Consider the following 22,229-nt stretch of genomic DNA (forward strand, 5'->3'; position numbering starts at 1 on the left):
TTCATGACGATGATGGTAATTATAAAATTATAATATCTGATTGCACAGCACAAAAATGCGGAAACTATTGTTATGTCATCAACATATTGTATTATCGAGTGGGATTTTTCTATCCCCTTTCGAGCTCGGTTTCATTGTTTGAACCTGTCAATCACACCCAGATCCTTTAGCCAGCGAGTAAAGCCAAGCGAAGAAAACATGGCAATTTGAAAGAGTGGTTACAGTTTTAAAATCGACGGTCATCGAAAACAACAGGATAGTGTTTGATCTAGCAAAAAGTATTAGCATAAAAATGGAACTTTTTTTGGCTTTATGATAAATAGCCATGCATTATAGAGACATTTACAACAGAGGGAGGCGTTAGAATAAAACGAAGGTGAGCTGGTTAGGGGAAAGCCTAGCCTAGGAGGCTAAGCTATCGGGGCGCGAATGGAGGGACAAGAAAATGCGAAAACGGAAAACTAAGCGCGGGTAGCAAACAGTGAGAAATGTGGCACAGCGCGGGAAGAACAACACTTTGAATGGAAATTGGAAGTATAAGACTCAACTGGAAGTGGGAACGAGTCTCACACTTCGATCCTTGTTTTCTTGTAACAATCAATGCTATTAAAAATAATAATTTTATTGAATAATTACGCCTGAATTTTGCACGTATTAAGCTTGTAATAAATCATCTTAAAAATCATCTTTGTCATTTAAATTTGACCGTTGCTATACACTGGAACAAACGTAATTATTTCTTATTTACATCAATAAATTAATGATTGACATACAAATCATATGAAATGGTCCCGTCATCCGACAGTCGTTGTAAATTCCTACAAAAATATTTACATCAACCTAAAAATCTATTTACAATTGTGCAATATTTCTGGTTCGATCGGGACTGAAAAGCCTTCGAATACTATTTTCATTATGACCACATCATGGCTACAAAATTCTGCATGCTCTAGTGCTTGTAATTATCAGTGTTATTTCTCGGGAATAATTTATTACTTTGGCCTGATGGGCTCACTTATGGGTTGTTTCCTCGTTCTGGATCATACGACCTTCCAGAGAATTGCTTCTTCAAAATTACTTAATTAAATTAAGGTGCACACAATTACGCTATGATTAGACAGGTAGAGGGCCAGGGAAGAAAGGGTGGGGGGACGTTGCACAGGAGCCCTAACATTTTCGCTGTGGAGCATGTAGCCCCATTATTTTTATACTTGGAGCCCTTTGCTGCAGAACGTTGGAGCCCTGAGGATTTTCCGCCACAGAGCCCGGAGCCCTAACTTTTTGGGGGTCCAGGACCCTGCTGGAGCCCTATAGAACCCCTTTGGGACCCTGTTTTCTCGAATGGTCAACTTTGGTTCATTTTTCTGTCATTCTGTAATGAGCTCCAGTTTTTTTTCGTTAAAAAAGAAAAAATGAACAATACAAGGCCAGTTATACAAAAATAGAATTGGGCAGACTTAATGTGCAATATTTGACTAATAAAATTACTATTCTTTATGGCCTGAGGGCTCAGTGGAGTTTTATTTAGAAGATGAAATAATTTTTGATTAATAGGTACCAAATAAATAAATTTAAATTAAATATTGTACTGGTTTGTGAAGCCCACTGTAAAATCCAAACTTTGTTTCAGAGTATGAAACAGCTGGAACTGTGCTCTACGAAAAATCACAGGTAGCCCAACTAAGACATGTAGGAGCAGGTTGTCCTGCACTTGAGTTTCATTGGCCAAGAAATGATTTTCTCCTTGTCTCCAGGAGTTTGCTACCATTTACGAAAGTAAAGCAGCAAGGATAACAGAACTAATAAAGAGTTCTACACTCGACCCAGTCTTCCTGGCTGTTCCTTTCACATGAGGTTTAGTTGGTATCGTAGTCACTTCTGTGGGCTGTGTTAGAATGTTCTCTCTCGGACACCTGGCATATACAGGCGGATTCAGCAACCATTCCGGCCCCAGAGTAGCCGCAGTGGGAGGAAGAACGTTTTCTTCAAAGTTGCCATCTTCGTTACTCCTCTCAGGGCTGTACTTGATCGCCACAATAAGCTTGTTGTCTTTACTGATGCTCCAAGCAGCACCGATGTGGTCCACGTTTTTCCAAACCATCTGAAATAAAAAAATAATAAAAACACTTTTTTAGTGTCATTGTATTTAGCATGGCTGTGTAATTGTCCCGCGGCGACCTAAACCCTGGAAGTGAGGTTTCTTTTTAGTCTGCAACGCAGGCTATGCTAATTGGGGACACTGTAAACAAATAAACAAATATTGCAAATCGAACATAAAGCTTCCTTAAAAATCTCCAACTGGCAGGAGGCCTGACCCAGTTGGCTATTTACAAAGCGTGGAGGACGTGGAGGAGTTGAATTCGGGACGACTGAACACAAATCCATCTAAGTACCGCAGGACGGAGGATTTGAACCTGGGACCTCTGGATTACAAGTCCAGCGCTCTAACCACTAACAAAGGCCACGCTGCCTCCAGAAATATCATATGGACAGTAGACAAACAACATCTTTTAGATTTGAATTATTTGCAAAGAATCATTCAGGGTCTGGAGAAGAGTGAAGGAGAGTTGGATTGTGTAAGCCCAGATGTCAACATGAAAATTCTCCTAACTAACTTATTTTCTTATTGCCCCAATAGCGGAAACCATATATGATGTATTTTCCTTGCATTGTTTTCAAAAATCAGAAACTTAAACGCTCAGGTTCACGATAGTAAGTAAGTAAGTAAAAACTTTATTTCCGTGTCTATGTATTTGTCTATGTATTTAGCCCTTGTGGGCTAATTGGGGACACCAATAATTGTTTTTTATCTTGTCATTTACCAGATACCACCAGTAGAAACGTTTTAATCGGAGAAATGTGTTTGATTAAAGAGCAAACATACCTTAGCGAAAAATTCCACAGTCTGTACAAACACAAACAAACAAAAGCTCAACAAGGATCGAAATGTTTCGATACTTATGCTTGCGTCCAATTATAAATTAATAAATGTTAAGGAGATTATTCTTTGCTAACCTGAGTAAAGTTCCTAGCCGCTTTCACGTAGCGAGGATTGCTGAAATTATAATACTTCTCTTGGCTATGGAGCCACCAAACAGCTTCACTACAATACTCCCTCGGTATCTTTGTCGAGATGTATAAGTTCCCAGAATTGCTCTTGTTATACTCAGACGTATTGTTTTCTGCAAGATACTTGACCCAGTCTTGCGCTTCCTTTTGAAGGCTTAACGACCACGTGACAAAGGGAACCTTTAACATTTGAAAAGCAAAATAATGCGTTTTATTAACGTGTTCATTGTGATTAAAGGGACACTGTCACGGAGATTTTTCTACTTTTCAGTACACGAAATGCATCTAGAACATCAAGGTGAAGATAAAAAGCAAATTGTGTTGAAGGAAGATGGGAGCCGTTGTAAGTGTTTTAGCTGTTTTCTAAGCCACAAGAGCAGAACTTGAAAAAAATCAGCCTGACTTTTTCAAGTTGAGATCAAAAGTTTCTGATGACATCACATACATAAATATCACTTGTTTATAGCTTCAGTACACTGACATAGTAACTTTGAACAAAACTCGGGCCTCTATTCGTAGATTTCTATACGTCTTCAGGCTCTTAAAAATGACTAACATTTAGCCACGCAGGCATTTTTCGTGTATTTTCAATAAAACAACTGCCAGTAGCTTTAACTTGTATGTTTTCCAGAGCAAGAGAGCTATCTGTAAACGTTTAATTTCGTAACCCAGTCAGAACAAATGCAGTGAAATTTGTTTACCTGATGAAGTGTACGGAAGTAGTTGTGCCAGTAAATACACTGATGTATAAATGGCATCGTACCTGAAATTCCACAAAGAAAAAAATATCAAAATTGTTTAAAACAAAAACGTGACAGCAGGCTTTGTTGGTACAGGCCTCAGGCTGAGCTGATAAATTTACTGGCTTACTTTTGATAAAGAAAGCTCTTTGAATTCGTGTTAAAGGTCTTGATGACCCTTACAAGAGAAAGCGTTCATTTGTGACAGGGCGCTTTTTTGGAAAGGGCGCTTAAAGTTTTACCTTTGCATCGCTAGAGTTCCCAAACTACAAACCGTGAACTTGGATAAATCTGTTCTGGTGGATTCGAATTATACCTAAACTAACAAAACAGATCGTACTCAACTTAAAGCTAAATTACACAAGAAACTAATAGTATTGAAAGATGAGAGCATATTGCAAAGTGCACTCACCGGAATTGGTAGCCTGCGTGGCCGGCGTTCAAAGGGAAAGGAGAAGGAACGCCGGCCATGCAGGCTACGGAATTGGGGGATCTTACAAAAATAATACATCCGACTCGAACCCCCCTTCTCCTTCCGAACGCCGGCCACGCAGGCTACGGAATTGGGGGATCTTACAACAATAATACATCCGACTGGGGCCGTGTTTTCGAGGGAGTGTTTAATGGGACGAGGGTGCAAAATCGAATCAATACAAAAGTTATGGAAACTGTCTATGCTGTACCTCCTGAATCAGGCTTGGTAGTCGGTTTGGTAGTTGGTGTGGTGGTTGGCGGTGTAGTGGTCGGTTCGGTGGTTGGTATCGTAGTTGGTTTCGGCGTAAGTACAGCATCTGCAGGGCACCTAAACCTTTTAGATGGACGGTACGGCCATTCTGGTCCCAAGAGTTGTGCAGTTGGGCGTTTGACGTTTTTTCCAAAGAAACCAATGTAGTTTCCACCGGGATTGTATTTGATCGATATAACAAGTCTGCCGTCTTTTCGGATTGCCCATGCAGCTCCAATCTGTTTGGAATTTTTCCACAGAACCTGAAATAAGCAAAGATCAGTCAACAAATTCACCATATACAGTTCAAACCTGCGTATGAGAACCAAGGTTTTTCCAACTAAGTAAGTCAGTCAGTCAGTCAGCCAGTCAGTCAGTCAGTCAGTGAGTCAGTCGTGAGTCAGTCAGTCAGTCAGTCAGTCAGCCAGCCAGTCAGTCAGTCAGTCAGTCAGCCCAGTCAGTCAGTCAGTCAGTCAGCCAGCCAGTCAGTCAGTCAGTCAGTCAGTCAGTCAGTCAGCCAGTCAGTCAGCCAGTCAGTCAGTCAGTCAGTCAGCCAGTCAGTCAGTCAGTCAGTCGGTCAGTCAGTCAGTAAAAACTTTATTTCCGTGTCTATGTATTTAGCCCTTGTGGGCTCATTAATAAAAAATACCTAAAAACTATTAATAATTAAAGGATACTAAGGCTAAAGTCATTTAATACTTAACTAAAAACTAACATGATTTTCTGTAAAAGGTTCTTAGATATTTGGCGTCTACTGCTGCTGGTTCAACAACTAGTTTAATTTTGTAATTTCGTTGAGAAAAAAGAGTACATACAAAATAATAAAGACTGGAGATAACTGAGAAAGATTACAAACGAAAACATTTTGGGTACATTTTTTGATATGAAATCAGTGAAGACAAGGCCTTATTTGGGGAAAAGCAAATGATGATGATGATGATGATGATGATGATGATGATGATGATGATGATGAACCCGTGACATTATTCTTAACTTACCTGAGTAAAATGTCCAGCCGCTTTATAATATTTTGGATTACTGTAGTTATAATATTTTTCTTCCCAGTGGAACCACCATATAGCATCACTGCAGTACTCCCTAGGCCTGTACACTGACAGGTACAAGTTTCCTGGATTCTTCGAGCTGTGGTGAAATTTGTTGTTATCTGCCAGATACTTGACCCAGTCTTCCGCCTCCTTTTGGAGGCTCATGGACCACGTGACATTGGGAACCTACAATAAAAAAAATGGAGATTTTATTGTGGTGTATTTCGGACATGTCATTAACGCCGAATCTTTTCATTATTATATACACAACATGAAATAGCTATAGCTGAAGTTGACACAATTGATACTGTATTGACAACAATTTGCAAAGCAATACAGTAGCAGTTCCCCCATTTTACTGAAAAAAGAGGTCGTTGCAACTTTTCTCCAAGTAGCTGTGATGTGTATTCTACAATTGCATCTACATCTACATTTAATAAGGTCGGTAAAAATCTAGATATATCACACCAACCGTTAAAAACTAAAATGAATGTTAAAAATGTTAAAAAGATAAAAACTAAATGTTGTTGCTAAATGTTAATAAGATAAAAGCTAAATAAAACTAATACAATGGTATTTACCTGATGTAGTGTCCGAAAGTAGTTGTGCCAATAAATACACTGATCTTTAAATGGCATCGTACCTGTAATTATCATACAACAACTTGTCAGTGCTGAGCCAGTTTCATGCCTTGGTTACCTTTGATTTTTTAATTTCTTTCGTTTACAAAAGGATCATTAACTATAACCTGTTTCATGTACTGTAACTATTTTTGGACGAATGGAATTCGAGTTTGATTGTGAGCTCGACTGGGCGAGTCGCTGTCAAGTTTGCCCACACGAAGGACTTGTCTAACGCGCAAAACGCCAGGAAACGGTGGTCAGTTGATCTCAGCTTCTTCATCGTTAATTCAACAATGCTGGTAGTTCTGTTCCCAAAATTCAGAGCAAACAACAAACCGCCGACGCAGCACGACAGTTCATATAAAACTAAAAACTCTTTTCCCGATCCCTTTCTTCGTTCTATCAAGCAAAGATCATAAACAGAACATCCTAGATATGTTATTTCCTTTCCTGTTGGCTTTTGTCCGTTCGAACGGAGCCCGGGTTTGAATTGAATTCTTGAGCTTCCAAGATAAGCCCCCTGACTGCAAGTCTACGAATCGGCGTGCTAAACTGTGAGAATCTTAAAAAGTTTCTAGGGGGTCCGGAAAGCATGCTTCCCTGGAAAATGTTTTGGATTCTAACTCCCTAAAATCTCTTTTCCTTGGTTTCTGATTAATTGAGACACGATATTGGCCAGTTCTTTCCTTCTCGGATGAAGCCTTGCAAATTGGCAGACTATTATTCATCTCTTAATTTCCACTTGAATTTTTATTAAAGATATTTATTATGAAAACTCTGACCGATTTTCATAAAACGGTGGAAATCGGTGTGGATCCGCGCCTACAGTGATTCCGGTTAATACAAAATTGGTGACAAAAGTGAACAAATGTGTTTTAGTTTTCACTTGCGCACACAAAGCGAAAACAACATGAACTCTATCTATATTTAGCATTTTAGCACAGTGTCACTGGTTGTTATAACTGTAATTATTATTTTAACCATTTTATTTTCCAGAAAATTCCAAACTTAGCTTCTAATAAAATATTGGAACAAAAACACGAACACACGAAAGTACTGCTCAATAGTTTTCACTGGAATTGGCCGGAACACACAAAGGCTGGTTTCCTACGCGAAATAAAACGTTAAAACACTTGTTTCGTGCAAAAAGAAGCATACCACATGAAAGTACTTGTGAACAGCTTTTATTTAAATTGTACCACATCAGGGTTTCACCCGCACTTATAAGACCACATTAAATGACTCAAGGCCACCCTGGCAGTGAATTAAAAAGCTTTTAATTTACCATAGCTGGGTAAAGAAACCTTAACATCGCACTTGACGTTAAAATCGTACGCCAAAGCTAATACTTACGCAGACCGGCATTGTTATGTTAGTTTCTGGTTATATTTACACACAAAACGCTAAGTAGTTACTCTAATTGCAAAGTGTAGCCAAATACATCATCTGGCTCTTACTTAATTTAAGTGTTATGGAGAAAAGTGTTACAAAGAAGTCATTGTTTTAACATATTGCGCGTGCCTCTGTAGTAAAAAGCGTGTTGTTATTGCACAATCAAACGTTCCTCAGTAGAAAAATTTCTTATTTATAAAGTGACTTCATAGACTCAAACTAACTTTCCTTGAAAGTCGATTATGTCTTAAGCCGTCAACTAAATTGAGCAAGAAACATTTTTTTAAAAAAAATTATAAGAACAAGATTTCCTTGTAGGGCCGACAGACATATGACTGTGCAAATTAGATTAATTTGTGCGCGTTAGAACCGGTGGTTGTGTAATGTACAGAAATACTTTGAATACAAAGTCAAATTTTGTACTGTTGAAAAATAAAAGCCGTTTAAAGGGAACTTCTGGGCAAAGACATTCTTGTTTGTTTGTCACGCAGAGTAAGATTTTAATATTGATTGGTTTTCGTAATTTAGGCTATGCTAATTTGTCAGAGTTATGACGAGAAACGTCATGTAAACAGTCTTTCCGGGATGAAATATAAAGTAATGTAAGCACGGGCGAGATGAATTCAATTCGGGCGGGACGACTTACGCTCCCAGCATCCCGGGATGAACACGCTCATGTAAAATGAATTATTTTTTCATCCCGGGACGAAATTCATCCCGGGATGAAACTCAACTCGGCTTTCATGTAAAGAGGCCCTAAAATATCGGGTTTGCCTCGGTGTGGAAACCTGTGAAACTTTCCTTTGTTTTGGAACTATTGTTTTCCTGTTCTGTATTGTTTCTAGGTTCTTTGTTGCATCGTTCGTTCTTTGTTTTACGTCACTGGTGAGTTTCATACACCGAGTTCCGAGTTCCGCGGAAGTAAAGATAAATTGTCGCAGTTGTTAAAAAAAGCGCCCTTTTGGAAGCCGGGTAGCTAAAGGAAAAGTCTGCTGAGACAAGATAGGCAAGACTCGCGGGATGCGAGAGTCTGAAAATAACGAGACAAAGCGGTTCATCTGAGTTTAAACAAAGTATACAGTGCGTATGATACATACCGTTAGATAATGCCAGAATAGCAGCAAGGAAGCTCAGCGAGAATACAATTTTCATGGTTTTGCCGGCGTTAATGTTGATCCGTACGCGCAGTCTGCTTGCGAAAATAGTTTTTACTGAGAAAACTTTGGCAACTCTCTCTATATATGGTGTTACTCTTCATGTTTTAACACATCCTGTCGTCACAGATGTTATCACTATTTGACAGTTTAGTGACGTATACATCAAGTCTCAAACGATAATTCATAAAGATGTGTTGCTCAGTTGTTTGTCAAGAAATGACATAATAATTTAATTACAGACGTTGCGACTGATGGGAACGCATGTTAGATTTTTGGCTTCCTTTTTACCAAACCGTATACCATAGTGGATACGGTTTCGTGATTCATTATTTGCTTCTGTCGTGTAGGGAAATGATATCTATCGCACTTTGAAATAAAGTGACAAAGAGGTCAAGAACTTGGCTGTGGGGAATATTTTCTATACCTACATGACAATGGCTTGTATCACGTCATCTCTATAATAAACGAAAAAGCCTGTGTTGTTTCCATGTGTTTACAAACGATTGCCGACCAGAAACGAAGCGATTAGATGAAAATGAAAAAACCATTTTGTCAGACAGACGCCTCACATCAGATGTCAACTACAGTAATAAGACCAAATTAGTCAATGCCAAATTCTTAGTCATGGCATTTTGGAATTGGAAAGGAAGCAGCCCGATGCGGTGAAAACATTCAACTAAGTTGTTCTTAGGGAGTGAGACCATTCTGCTAAAAAGTAAACTTTTGTGGTAAAAAAAGATCAATTCTGTCAAAAAGATGCCAGTTATTTGATGTATAACATCATGAAACCACAAATCTCTAATTAATGTCCATTATAAACCACCCAAACGTGCAACGCTTTTGTTTTATCAAGTGGATTTGTTTATCTCACTCACTTAGGTACTGCCCCCACTGTTTCCTTCCTTTTAGCACGTTTAGCCGAGTCTAACGTATAGAAAAAGCTTACAAATTCAAAGCAACTTTTAGTACATTAAGTTACTCAGTCTTAACAAATCTACTTGTCGCGGAGAGCCCCTGACCATATTATAAACATACAGGCAACTTTAAAACTTGTAGTGTTGGGGTTTCGGACCCACGGGCTGACTGCCAGGGCAGGCAGTTTCGTTATCTGTCCACAGACAATAGTCTCACAGAGGATAATCAGATTTTTTTAAAAGTATTAGCAAGAAACTTCCCGTTTAATCTCTAATACGAAACCTAAACCAATTAGGTTTAAAGTAATTATTTTATAGAATAATTACGCGTTTAACAACGCTTTTTGAAATGTTAACGAGAAATATCTTTGATTGTGTCAACAGATATTAAAGACGAATAACATGCAAGCACTTAAAATTGCAAACAGGCTAATTTTAGACTTTTGATAAGACTTTGGATTTTATGATGTATCTATGATGCTGTCAAATTTGAAGGTCAGCGTCTACTGACAGTCGTATGTAATAGGCCAAAGCGTGTTTTGAAAATAATCTGCGGTGGGATAGAATGCTGGCGATGAAGGAAATGGGATTTTAACTTAGTATCCATCCGTTAAGTCCACCGCTATCATAATGAGCTTTTAGCTTCTAAAGTTTTTTCTGTCAGCAGATGGTAGGCTACATAAACAGAAAAAAAAATGCAGCCATATTTACAGACAAAACTCTGACTTATAACCTTTAGCGCAATATTATAGCAGAAGCTTTTCTCATAGCTACTCTAGTACTCTTATCTACTTAAAATGTCATCGAGATTAGAGCTGACAGACACCATAGTTCATTGTTAAGAAGGTCGTGCATGCCTTTGAGCAAAAACTCTTGAAAGCGGCTTATTGCTCTGAATCAAGAGTTACGAAATGTTTGTTAGTTAATATTATCAGATGACTTTTCTTGATGAAATGAGTCAGTTCATTTATGACGCAGCTTTTTTGTGAAAAATAATGTTCTCATCCCACCGACGCAAAGTTGCAACGGTCAAACGTCGAAGACAAAGCCCCACATGTCAACCAAACTACGTAAAGGGAGAGAAAAAAATAAGGACCTCTCGTCTGGGCCCAAAGGCATCAGTTCCTTTTATTTCTGAATATAGACAATCGGTGGAAATAGTCTGGCAGCCACGATCCTTTGCGGGCATACCATCAAAGAGGCAATGGACGGCACCGCCGCTTTTCGGTGTCAATTGACTTAATGAGATCGAAACTCTCTTGAGTGTTGGCTTATTGTTCAGCTTTTCAGAAGACGTAATTAAAATGGTTATAAGGAGTCGGCATCGCGAAAACGAAGCTTAATCAGTTTTTTTACATGAAAGCAAGCTTAATCAGTTTTTTATTACTCTCCAGAAAATATCAACTCACAAAGGTTTTGTATTTTACCTGTCTAGGAGATTCTAACACCTGCTATGATCTGTCGCGTGAAATTAAATTTATTCTCTAGCAGCCAATATTTACTACAATAATCCTGATTTCTCTCGGTTTTCTTCATGTTGTAAGCCAAACAATTTTCTCGCCTGTGCAGCAATTATACGTATACAGTAGATTTTAATTTGCGATTTTTCTTTCATGCGGGTTTCAAGCCATGATAAGTCAATATTACTTGTTATTTTCGTATGCAAATCACTCCATGCCATGGCTCACTGTATGGTCGCGTTGGAGCAGATCCGGTCCGTTTTGAATTCGTAATTTCAAACGAATATGCGCAGTGTTCGATCACTTTATTCGACTCCCCTAAATCAGCTCGGAAATGTATTCTAAATATCTATTTCGCCGTTCAGATATCAAACCGTACATCTCTCAAAAAGCTTATTTCGTTGAGTATTTACGTCTGCACCACATATCAGCATATATCTAATACGAAGGAGCTACTTTGTGTACAGACACAAAGTATACATTGTGATGAGACATACATACCTGTACAAGTTGCCAGGATAGCAGCAAAGAGAATCACCACGCTAAGGACCTTCATCAGTGACTAAGTAGTGGAGCTGAATGATGGAACTGGTTTTCTCTGCGAATTCTGCTCTGGCAACTCTAATCAAGTTTCGAATATAAATACAATCATTTCATGGTTATTGATTGATAACATGTGACCGGAAGTATATACCGGGGGTACTCCACTTGACCGGCAATTAATTTGGGTGTTCTGCTGGAACCAACGAACCCTGCCTCAGGCTTACAAAGATGTCTAATCCAGTCATTTTTCCCATCTCTGACAGATTTTTTTTTTTCACATACGACCACAAAAATCGACTAACTCGCATAAAATTCTATTTTCCGAGCTGATGAAAAATTACCTAATCGTAGAATTTAAAAAAGATACACGACTGTACTCTAAGACCTTTTAAGACGGTGTAGCCTCTAACGCAGACGTTCTTTTGGCCCGTCACGTAATCTTCCCCAACGAACATTCGTTGGGGATGCGGGATTGCGTGACGAGCCAAAAGAACGTCTGCGTAGGAGACTATAGAGACCTATAGAGGGTGAGACTGTGCAATAATCTTAGTACCAAAGAAGGTAAAAAACCAAACTCAATTACCGGCACAATTACCGGTACCCCTACCCCGGCATCCCCCCTCCACCAACGCACCTGGAATTAAATGATGGATGGCAGTTCGTCGGCTCTATTGACATGTTGCGTAATTGATATTGACAGATACGGTTAGCATCTTGTGACCTTGTTAATATTGATTCTCCGATTTGATACCTGTTTTGTTTGAAACGTTTGAACTTGCCTTTGCAAGTCTTTCCGCGATATCTTAAATTAACACGATACTGTAGACGGGCGATGAAAAAATCGATGCTCGCAGGCCGCAGACCTTGGACCTGGTAAATGAGATAGCGTTTAAATTCCGAGGCGTAAAAGGCAATTAAGATAATTTTAATAATGCTTATTAACACTTTATTTATTAGATATCGCGAACGAATTGTCGGGAATGAAAAATGTGTTTATAAATATGTGTGTGCCTTTGTTTCCAACAGAGAGCACTGCACACAAATTACTTCTAAGATAGAGCTAAAAATAGGTAACTTTATAATACACCCCCAGCACGACTAAGACATTTACAAAAACAGGCTGAATGATCAGAACAGAAAGTTTAATATCAGCGAATAATGTTCAAAAAAAGGACAAAAAAATAGGCCTAGTCTAAGTTACTTTTATTAATAAGAGGGGCACAAGGAATATTTGTTAAAATTTTTGGGCGTTTTTGTTTTTTTTTTTTTTTTTTTTTTGGTAATAACTTTATTTATCCTGATAGACCGGTCAGTCAATCAAGGTAGATTGACTGGTATCAATCGGTGACCAGTATAAAAGCATAAAATACATTAACGGTGCTATCTTTAGTGTTTTTTAATCTGTGGGTGCCCCTCGACAAGGTTAATTAATTACGGCTACCTTAGCCTGGGAGCAGGCTCCCGATCTGTTCACAGGCTACGACTACCATGTCTGTGTAAACGGAGTCACGTAAAACCGAATTAAAAAAAGGCGTCCAAAAAAAGAAACCTAAATCTCTTAACTTCTGAACCCACTCCTGCGTAAACCCATTAAAAAAAATTCCGAAGAAATACAAAGTCAGGAGAAATACGGAGGCGCCGGCCGCTTGAGGCTTGAAAGCCAAAAAACGAATACGTACTGTTGCACAAGAAACAAATGAAGGTAAAACTGACATTAGGAAAAAAGGAACGCCTTACAATAAATCCTGGGAAATGACGTCTTGCGCCCACTGACGGAGAGGATGGCCACAAATAAAACTTCAGTGTAGACCCGCCACAGGAAAAGAAACAAAACTTAAAAGGAAGAGTTAAAGGGAATCCTAGAGCCTGACAAATCCTATTCTACAAATTAAAGCAGTTTCCTCTCACGCCCTCTTTTGGATGCGTGACGCATGGACAACGGAGCTTAACGGAGCAGGGGTGCGAAGTGGGCAGTGAGAACGCTCGTCCCAGATTCTTTTCGCGATCTGCGACTTGTCTGCGCGCGAACTCGTTCTTTTGCAGTTTGGCCAGAGAAAAAGTCCGCACGCCGGCGTGCGGATTTGTTAAATAATGGCATTATTTAAAGCAGCACCTGCTCATGCGGAAGCATCGAAAATAAACGAGTATGCCAAACCACAACATTTGACCCAGGGAGAAAGAAGTTTTATAAACATTCCATCGTTCCATGCCCTGCTTTATCAGGGATCCGCTTGGTTTCTCTAAATAAAGAAAAAGCAAGCACGCGAAACAAATTATGGCAAAAAAAAAAAAATGATCAGACTTCTGCACAAGGCGAAACCAAAAGAGGCTATGGCCCTGTAGAAACTAAACGTAAAATTCACTTTCACCACAAATACAAGACATTTATGGAGATAAAATTAGAAGCAGATACAAGGCGAATAATCAGTACTGTGTCAGTGGTACAGCAACCGCATGTAAGACGCAGAAACTGTTGAATCAAAAAAACCGATTAAATGAATTGCGCCGAAAGGAATGCGGATAAATAGTACTTACCTGAAAAAAGTTGGAATCGTGGACTAAATTTTCAACCACAAGGTAACACCTCGACTGGACAGGCGACCAGAAACAGTAAAATCAATACGGTTACGTGGAGAAAGTCTTAGGCAATAACTGTGCCTTTTATAAGAAATAACAACGACATTTGGGTGTTGACTCAATATGCTTGCTTGTTGGGTGTAACATTTGTGGCTATTGTTTTAAACTAGGCGTCACTGTGAGTCAACGTCTTTCTTAAACGTTGACAAAACTTTGTTTAAATAAACAGCCCACGTCGGTCATGCTTTGAAAACTAGTGAAGCCATGCAATCATGGCGGATATTAGTCAGACTTGTCGGTTGAGTGAGATCTATTGAACAGATCTAGAGATAAAGACTCATGCAGAAATTTTAAAAAAAATCCCAATTTTTTTATCTGCCTGTAGATTTGGATCAATATTCTATCCATGACATGCTACTTTTAGGATGGGAAAAAAAGGAGGAAGAACGCAAATGCGTGGGACGACTGAAACAATTGTAAAAGATTGGAAAGGAAAAAAACGGAAGTAAACGCCCCGGAAAACCGGGCAAATTAGTTGCATTTGTTACGTTTCCTAATCTGAATCCAGGCCCTGTTTCTGTGCCACTCACACCTCTTCATTGATTGATCTTTAAATACATTTTATTGACTTATTTTCCGTATTTACATTGTTAAACGATTACAAAATCGTCATTTTTGACGGTCTTTCACATCTGACTTTCGCTAACACGGATGGCGCGTTTTTACGAGCCTAATTTTTTCAAGCAGTTTCTTTTTCGAAATCCTTTTCAATCTTATTCATTCTTTACCCTCCTCCTTCCCATTTCTCTGGCGTTTTTCTTTAGATTGATAAAACTTTATTTTTTTCTCGAGCAATTGGTCCTGCCTTAACAAAGTATTATTTTGAGGTTTCCTTCTATATGAAGGTAATTCTGTACATTACAAAAAATGACTAAAATAGCACTTTGAAAATTAAGTTATTACGGTTTACAAATGGTTTTAAAAGTACAACAATAATATTACAAGGAGAGAAAGTTTACCTGTGTAATATAACACAAATCAGTGCTATTTAACATTTCCCTCAATGTATAAAATACTGAATATTTCGCACAATAGAAAAAAATTCTAGAATCAAATCTAAATTAAATTTATCATTATCTTAGTTTTAAAAGTTTTTTTTTTCTTAAGTTATTTCACTGCGTTATTTTTTTGTTATAAAATTACTATTACTTATTTCTTTAGCACGCGTTCAGTATTTTGAGTTCGGTCGTGGAACAACCTTTTAAAAATTGTTTACGGCTGTGACTAGTGTTAAAATTTCTTCATCATTGCTACATTACACATTTCAGTGTGGTAATAAAGGAACCTAATTATATGTCTCAGTTTGTCTCATGATCAGTAGTGTAGCAGCTCTTAGGGACGGAATATTGGAGGGGGGAGTGGGGACAAATAGGGCAAACACGAAGACAAAGGATGGGAAAAAGTGGGGACCCACCCCGAAAATAATGGTCCGTCCCTTTAAGGCTTGTAATTCTACTGGTCCTCTAGTGTAGCAGTTGCTATTGGTTTTGGGGCTAAGGGGCACTGTTCCTTTTGTTTATTTTTTTGTTCTCTTTCAGGGGTTGCGAGCCATTCATGTGAGACCTTACATTAACACGAGAGCTGCTACGCGCCGAATCGGTATGTCTCTGGTTCTAACCCATTCATTATATTTTGTACCATAATCGTATGATGCAGGCCTGTTAATTTATTAATGCATAATTTACGCATGGCTGCATGCTTAGATAGATGAAGGTCTTTTACAACTGCCTTTGATGTGGCTTCTTGTCAAAGTATAATGTTTTATTATTGTTTTTTTTTATTTTTTGGCTTTCAAAACTAATTTTCTTGCATGCAAGCCAGCGAGGTTCGATACTACGATGTTTACTTTGATCTTTTGCCGTTGAAGAGCTTTACACTCTAAGAAATATTATAGGGATACTACAGGGAACCCAAACAAGAAATCCAGGGTGACCAGCATCCTCCGGAGAAAGTTTGTTGCTTTTTAATGAAATTAAAGCTATAAGGATAAATGATCCAATGAAGAGCTCGAGACTTGACACAGCCATTCCCGCTGCCCCCTTAACAACGAATGGCTCCGTCGTGTTGGACGCCGTCCCCTCTGTGGGCACCGAGGTCGGAGTCGCTATCGGACACCTGGCAAATTTAGGTGGGACATGGGCCCATTCCGGTCCCAGGAGTTGTGCAGTTGGGGGTTTGACGTTTTTACCAAAGAAGCCAATGACGTTGCCACCGGGATTGTATTTGATCGATAGAACGAGCCTCTTGTCTTTACGGATGGCCCAAGCAGCACCGATCTGTCTGGAGTTTTTCCAAATAAGCTGAAATTTCATAGACGAGAGAAGTAGTGCAGTTAATAATACGATATGTATAATTATAGCAATACGAGGACGATATAATATAGGGCATATTTGAGTGTGAAAAAAATTCGTGTTTGCTTTGGCTTTGCTTTAATTCGCTTAGTGATTGGTTTGAAACTAAAACTTTCACTTTCCCAACTAATCAGAAGTAATACCAAATCTAATCGTGACTCGCCCGCGCACCTTTTCACGCGCTTCGCGCGTGATTGCCAGAGTGATTACTTTGGTTTTGGTTTTACGACACTCAATTGAAAATCGCCCATGATGGTAGAGAATAGGAGGATGAGGGCAATTGATTGTAACCTCTAATATTCAGAGAGATAATTCTACTGTTGACCTTCCCTTGGACGAGCCTTTTCTTATCCTAACTGCTTGGGAGACATTCGCCAGGAATAATGGCTTCTGTTCGATATAACTCGACTATGTTTACAGAAAACAAGTGACTTCTAGAGGATCCCAAACGAAAGCAGCTTAGACAAACATGAATTTCTCATTAATTTTGGGAATGGTCTGTAGACTGGCCAAGCTGAATTGTAATATACCGAAAGAAGCCTATTATCGACCCCTCATACCCCAACTCAATGTTGTTTTAGGGGGGGGGGAGGGGATTCAACCAGGATTTGTTTGCATTAAAACGAAAATTTTGATAACATTGCCATAGGGCGAGTTTGCTTATTATAAATGAGACATTAGTACCAAAATTGGTGTCTAATCTGTTTTGAAACCGGGACTATAGGCATTGCTCCGAGCTTAAATTACCTGCGTAAAATGTCCTGCCGCTTTATAATATTTTGGATTACTGTAATTGTAATACTTTTCCTCGTTATGGAACCACCATATAGCATCACTGCAGTACTCTTTAGGCTTGTAAACTGACAGGTACAAGTTCCCAGGATTCTTTGAGCTGTGGTGAAACTTGTTGTTTGCTGCCAGGTACTTGACCCAGTCTTCCGCCTCCTTTTGAAGACTCATCGACCACGTGACAGGAGGAACCTTAAACAGTTGAGAATAATCAGAGATATTTTTGCAGTGTTGCTTGCACGAGCGCAGTGGCGGATCTACTTTGAAGTGCCGCGGGCCCCCCCCCCCCCCGCCCCTTATAAAAATATTTGCGGAAATAGCGCATTTTCTTTGAAGAATGCCGGAATATTCATAGTCACGAGGCCCCCCTCCCCCTCCACTTAGCTGAAGGTCTGGATCCGCCACTGGATACCCAGCGTAACCTTTATACAACGCAAAAAAAAAAATACTGAGGGGCTTTTTGATTAGTGATTATAAATTATCAAGTGTAGGGAAAGATGCTTGAGAAAGGAAATTCAAATATTAAATCGAAAAAAGTTCAATGTGGCAAACTTAAGCCATGTCCTTTGGCGAAGAAGATGGAGATGGCTTGTACATGTGTTACGAATGGATCCTACAGCACATGCAAGAATAGCCCTAAGATGGACTCCAGAGAGGAAATGGGCACGACCAAGAAAACATGGGGGGGGGGGGGGGACGGTACTGGGAGAGCCAAAGAGTGCTGGTATTCGATGGGAGAGCGCCATTTGATCAGCCCAAGACAGAGCGGCTTGGCGAAACCTTGGCTGGGCACAGCGGGGATGAGTGAGTGATTGTTAGTAATTTAAAACATCCAGCATGGACTCCAGCATGGCTTTGACAGAACTTTGGTGCAAGGATTCCACTTACAATGAAGTTCATTTACCTGATGAAGTGTACGGAAGTAGTTGTGCCAGTAAAGACACTGATCTTTAAATGGCATTGTACCTGCAAATATACAAGGAAACGTTTTACAGTTAAATAAATTAAGTAAATATATAAAAATAGTAAATAAATATAGTGAAAAAGCAATAGCAAAATTAATTCAGCTTACGTATTTTACATTATACATAGTTCTCTGTGACTTATGTATAAAAAATAACATCTTTGCCAGGCAGGCGAAAGATTAGTCTCCTTCGCAGCCGTTATTTGGGCCATTTGGGTAGTCACGTGACGCACCTACAACGGTTGCGAAGGAGACTAGAGAAAGATGTACGTTGTCAGCGTTGGCTAGGTTGGAGATAAAAAAACTAAACACAACCAATTTCGTATCTCACTCGAGAGGACGAAAGTAAGTTGCGATCGTAATATTCGTCGGCAGGTTTGTATAATATCAAAAGACTATAAACGCTCAAAACACCAGCTGGCAAATGCGGCGATCAGTCAGCATGTACACGTAAACATCTCCAAATTCTTTCGTTTCGTTTGAGACTTGAGAACTGCCATCCATCAGATCGTACTTAGAGGGGGGATTCGTTTGGGATTAATCGGGAATAATGCAAGTTTGCGTTCGTTTGGCTGCTCTTCTCATACCTGAATACTTGGATTTCCATTCCGGCTATTCTGTTCCCTGGTGCAGAATAGCCGGAATATCTTCCGGAATATTTTTATTTTATTCCAGAACATCCCAAACGAACGCGCCCTTAATGAGCCATTTTGATGTTGTATTGCGAGACGGGAGCGAAACAAGAATAAGTTAGAGCTTATAAAATAGAAAGTTCACTGACAGGCAAAATATATGGTCGTTAGATCTGTGTATTTGGCGTTAATCTTTTTACAGCTTGTGGCAGCCGTGCAGCAAGGGGTACTGAGTAGAGCGCTAAATGTATCTTGTTATAGCGTGGACCATGCGTGTTGACGAGGCTAGAAAACATGAACAGAAACCGGCTCCAATAGATAATTCCAAGAACTGTAAGCTGATACCCTTAATTGGTATTAATCCCAATTTCTCCCATTCTCAGACCACGAGCTGGTCGTCAGTAGGACGTCAATCTTTTAAGAAAATGCGTAAACTTTCGATTTGTCAGTCGAGACGAAAAAAAGGTAAAACTTCGGTCAGCTAAAGATATTCATTGCAAATATTTTATATTGTGGCGAAAAAAAATTACAAACCGGAGATACGCACCAAAATGGATTAACATTCAGCCTGCCAAAGACAGCGCCTATCTGTCTGTCACGTTAATGAGGAAATTCGTAAGTAACGAAAATAGCTCCATCAGATAGCTAGGTCCCAGTGATCGCCGACGTTGGTGATTCGAGTTATTAATGCAAAATTAGAGACCATCACGAAGAAGTGCGGAAAATGTCTTTGTTTTCGTATCCGGAATACAAAGCGAACAGATTTAAAGGGACTATGTCACGGATTTTTAACAGATTTGTTAACAGCCAAAATTTATATCTAGTGTCGTAGGAAACTTAAAAATGATGGTTCTCTTTTATTAGCATTTTGCGGCAATTGCTATTTTAGAGCACTAAAACTGTTTAAAAGCGCGTTTGGCTGCGGATGGCTCGGATGGAAATGGATTGCAATATGAAAACGTTAGTCAACGTTTTCAAGTTTTTTCCGAGCGCCTTCACAAAAATCGATATTTATAGCCGAAGTTTGGGTCTATCCCCAAATAAATGTCATATCTCCAGTTAAATGTTCAAAGATAATTTTATTCGCGAGTAAAGTTGCCTCCCACTCATTTCAGAACAGTTTAGACCAAAAATCTGTGAAATCTCCTTTAACGGCACTAAAACCCTTCCTGACCAAGAATCGTCCTACCTTCGTCACAAAAGATGAACTAAGCTTATTAAGATAAGAACATCAAAGCTATTTTCCGAGTAACAAGCATTTAAACCTGAAAAAAGAACATTTTTTACAAGCCTTACCGTTTCTACGGTAACCACTATGTCATGGTGATAATCAACTCGCTATGCGGCCACTGTGTATTCAGATGGCAACTCTATATTGGATTCTTTTTCTTTGCTAGTCATGACCACGAAACTAGTTTTCTCAATGAAGATCTCTGCTACACAGTACAGATTCGCTTCTTCTTTTGAGCCGGGTTCCAGACAGAGGATGTCGAAAACCGACATTCATGTTAGTGTAACTACAACATGCTACTTTAGTCCTCAGAAATACTAGTTATAATAATTGGGAATTGGTTCGTTGAATGATTGTTTTGTTTTCATTTGTCCTATTAATTTAAAGCTTAAATTTTGAACTAAAAAATAAAATAAGAAATTGTCAAATTCTTCTCACGGCCCGATTTTAGCCTTTACAGGTCTTTACAGACTGAGCAATAGTAACGTACAAGATACATATACAAACCTTCCGATCTCATCAGAAAGGTAGTAAAGAAAATCACCAAGAATATGAATTTCATGGTTTAGTTAGTTGCTGAGCCGTGCACGGGAAGTAGGTTTCACAACGAATTTTTCGTTACGAGTATTTATATAACCTATCCAGTTTCGTTCTCACGGACACTGGTATTTTATATATTCCATTGACGTAACGGGTTTAATATTGAATGACAAGCTATCAAAAAATATAAAAATAAGCATCTTACAAAAAAACGTGGTTTTTTTTCATGTTGTCAAGGCAGGACTTCCTGATGTTATATCGTTCATGAAAGTAATATGCCATTGTAAAAAGTCGTCCATAATTTCGGTGTGTTACGCTTTCAAACGCCACTTCAGTGGTTTCTTTATTTGCTGGATATCATGAACGAGCCAAAATAAAGACAATTTTCTCTCAAAATAGCATGGATTCAGTTTCGTGAGGCATGATACCGAAAGGTCATTTAATAATGTCGCCTCGATCAAAAGGAACTTATGGCCGAGGGCTGAAACTATGTCATACGAAATGTCAAGTGGCGAATACCTAAGACTAAAATGAAATATTTTTGTCGCGTCTCTACGAAAGAAAAATCCCGTTTCCCACGCGATTGGTCGATCGCTGGTCAATATTAAACATTAACTCTTTCAGTGACAAATCCTTCAAACTCCCACACGCAACTTATAGCTAATATTACAAAGTCAGCTGTCTTCATATGTAGTGTGATATTCTTACGGAAGTCCTCAAATATATTCAGATAACGATCCTAACCAGTCACCAGCGATCGATATTTTCGCTAGCGACAGTGCGTTATTTTCAGAGGTGATCATGACAGTTATTTGACTGATAGTTAGCAACGAACGGCCCTAATTAAAAGAGTAATATTAAAAAAATTACACTGAGCAGGATTTGCGAGATGAAAAAGCCCGATAGTTAGCAAGGATAAATTATTAGACATAAACTCATGTGTCAGTTATTTTTGCTCGTTATCCGAGAACCCAACGTCAGGTTTAGAAGTTTTCTTTTCAAAAATTTATTGTCGTGCTTGTGTCAACCACGATGTTTACGAAATAGAGTAAACATTGAAAAATGCAATCAGCAGCAGCCTAATTTTAGTTTCTGACCGACCGTCCCCAGTCGTCCTGGAAATGCAAGACGACTGGGGACGAGTCAGGTTTCTGACGATATCTATTTAAATAAAACATTATATAGCCAACAAGTCTCATACAGCCACTGATCTTATTAAAGTGCCATTGTGAATAAAGCTGACAGCCAAAGTACAGAGTTAAAATGCAGGTTATACATGCCTTTGAGCAAAATTCGTTGATTTGTTGTTACGTTACGAAATGTTTATTGACATGTTATCACTATGCGGAAACTGAGTTTCCATGCTCAGCATTTTTTACATTTTAATTATTGTACGCTATCGAAAAATATGCTCCTG

At 39.0% G+C, this 22,229-nt stretch overlaps 1 protein-coding gene across 1 annotated transcript; it reads right to left on the reverse strand.

Annotated features, from left to right (window-relative positions):
- Positions 1–601: 601 nt before the first annotated feature.
- Positions 602–20,919, reverse strand: LOC144643582 (uncharacterized). Its single transcript, XM_078502891.1, has 11 exons — positions 20,780–20,919; positions 18,350–18,411; positions 17,404–17,637; positions 16,354–16,605; positions 11,500–11,506; positions 6,161–6,222; positions 5,532–5,765; positions 4,493–4,796; positions 3,771–3,832; positions 3,016–3,249; positions 602–2,101 (listed from the first exon to the last, which is right to left on the reverse strand). The coding sequence occupies exons 1-11, from the start codon at positions 20,832–20,834 to the stop codon at positions 1,769–1,771; spliced, it is 1,839 nt and encodes a 612-aa protein (XP_078359017.1). The 5' UTR covers positions 20,835–20,919; the 3' UTR covers positions 602–1,768.
- Between the last annotated feature and the right edge of the window lie 1,310 nt (positions 20,920–22,229).

Source organism: Oculina patagonica, chromosome 2 (genome assembly GCF_052425735.1).
Source record: "Oculina patagonica isolate OP01 chromosome 2, crgOcupat, whole genome shotgun sequence".
NCBI classification, from domain to species: Eukaryota; Metazoa; Cnidaria; class Anthozoa; order Scleractinia; family Oculinidae; genus Oculina; species Oculina patagonica.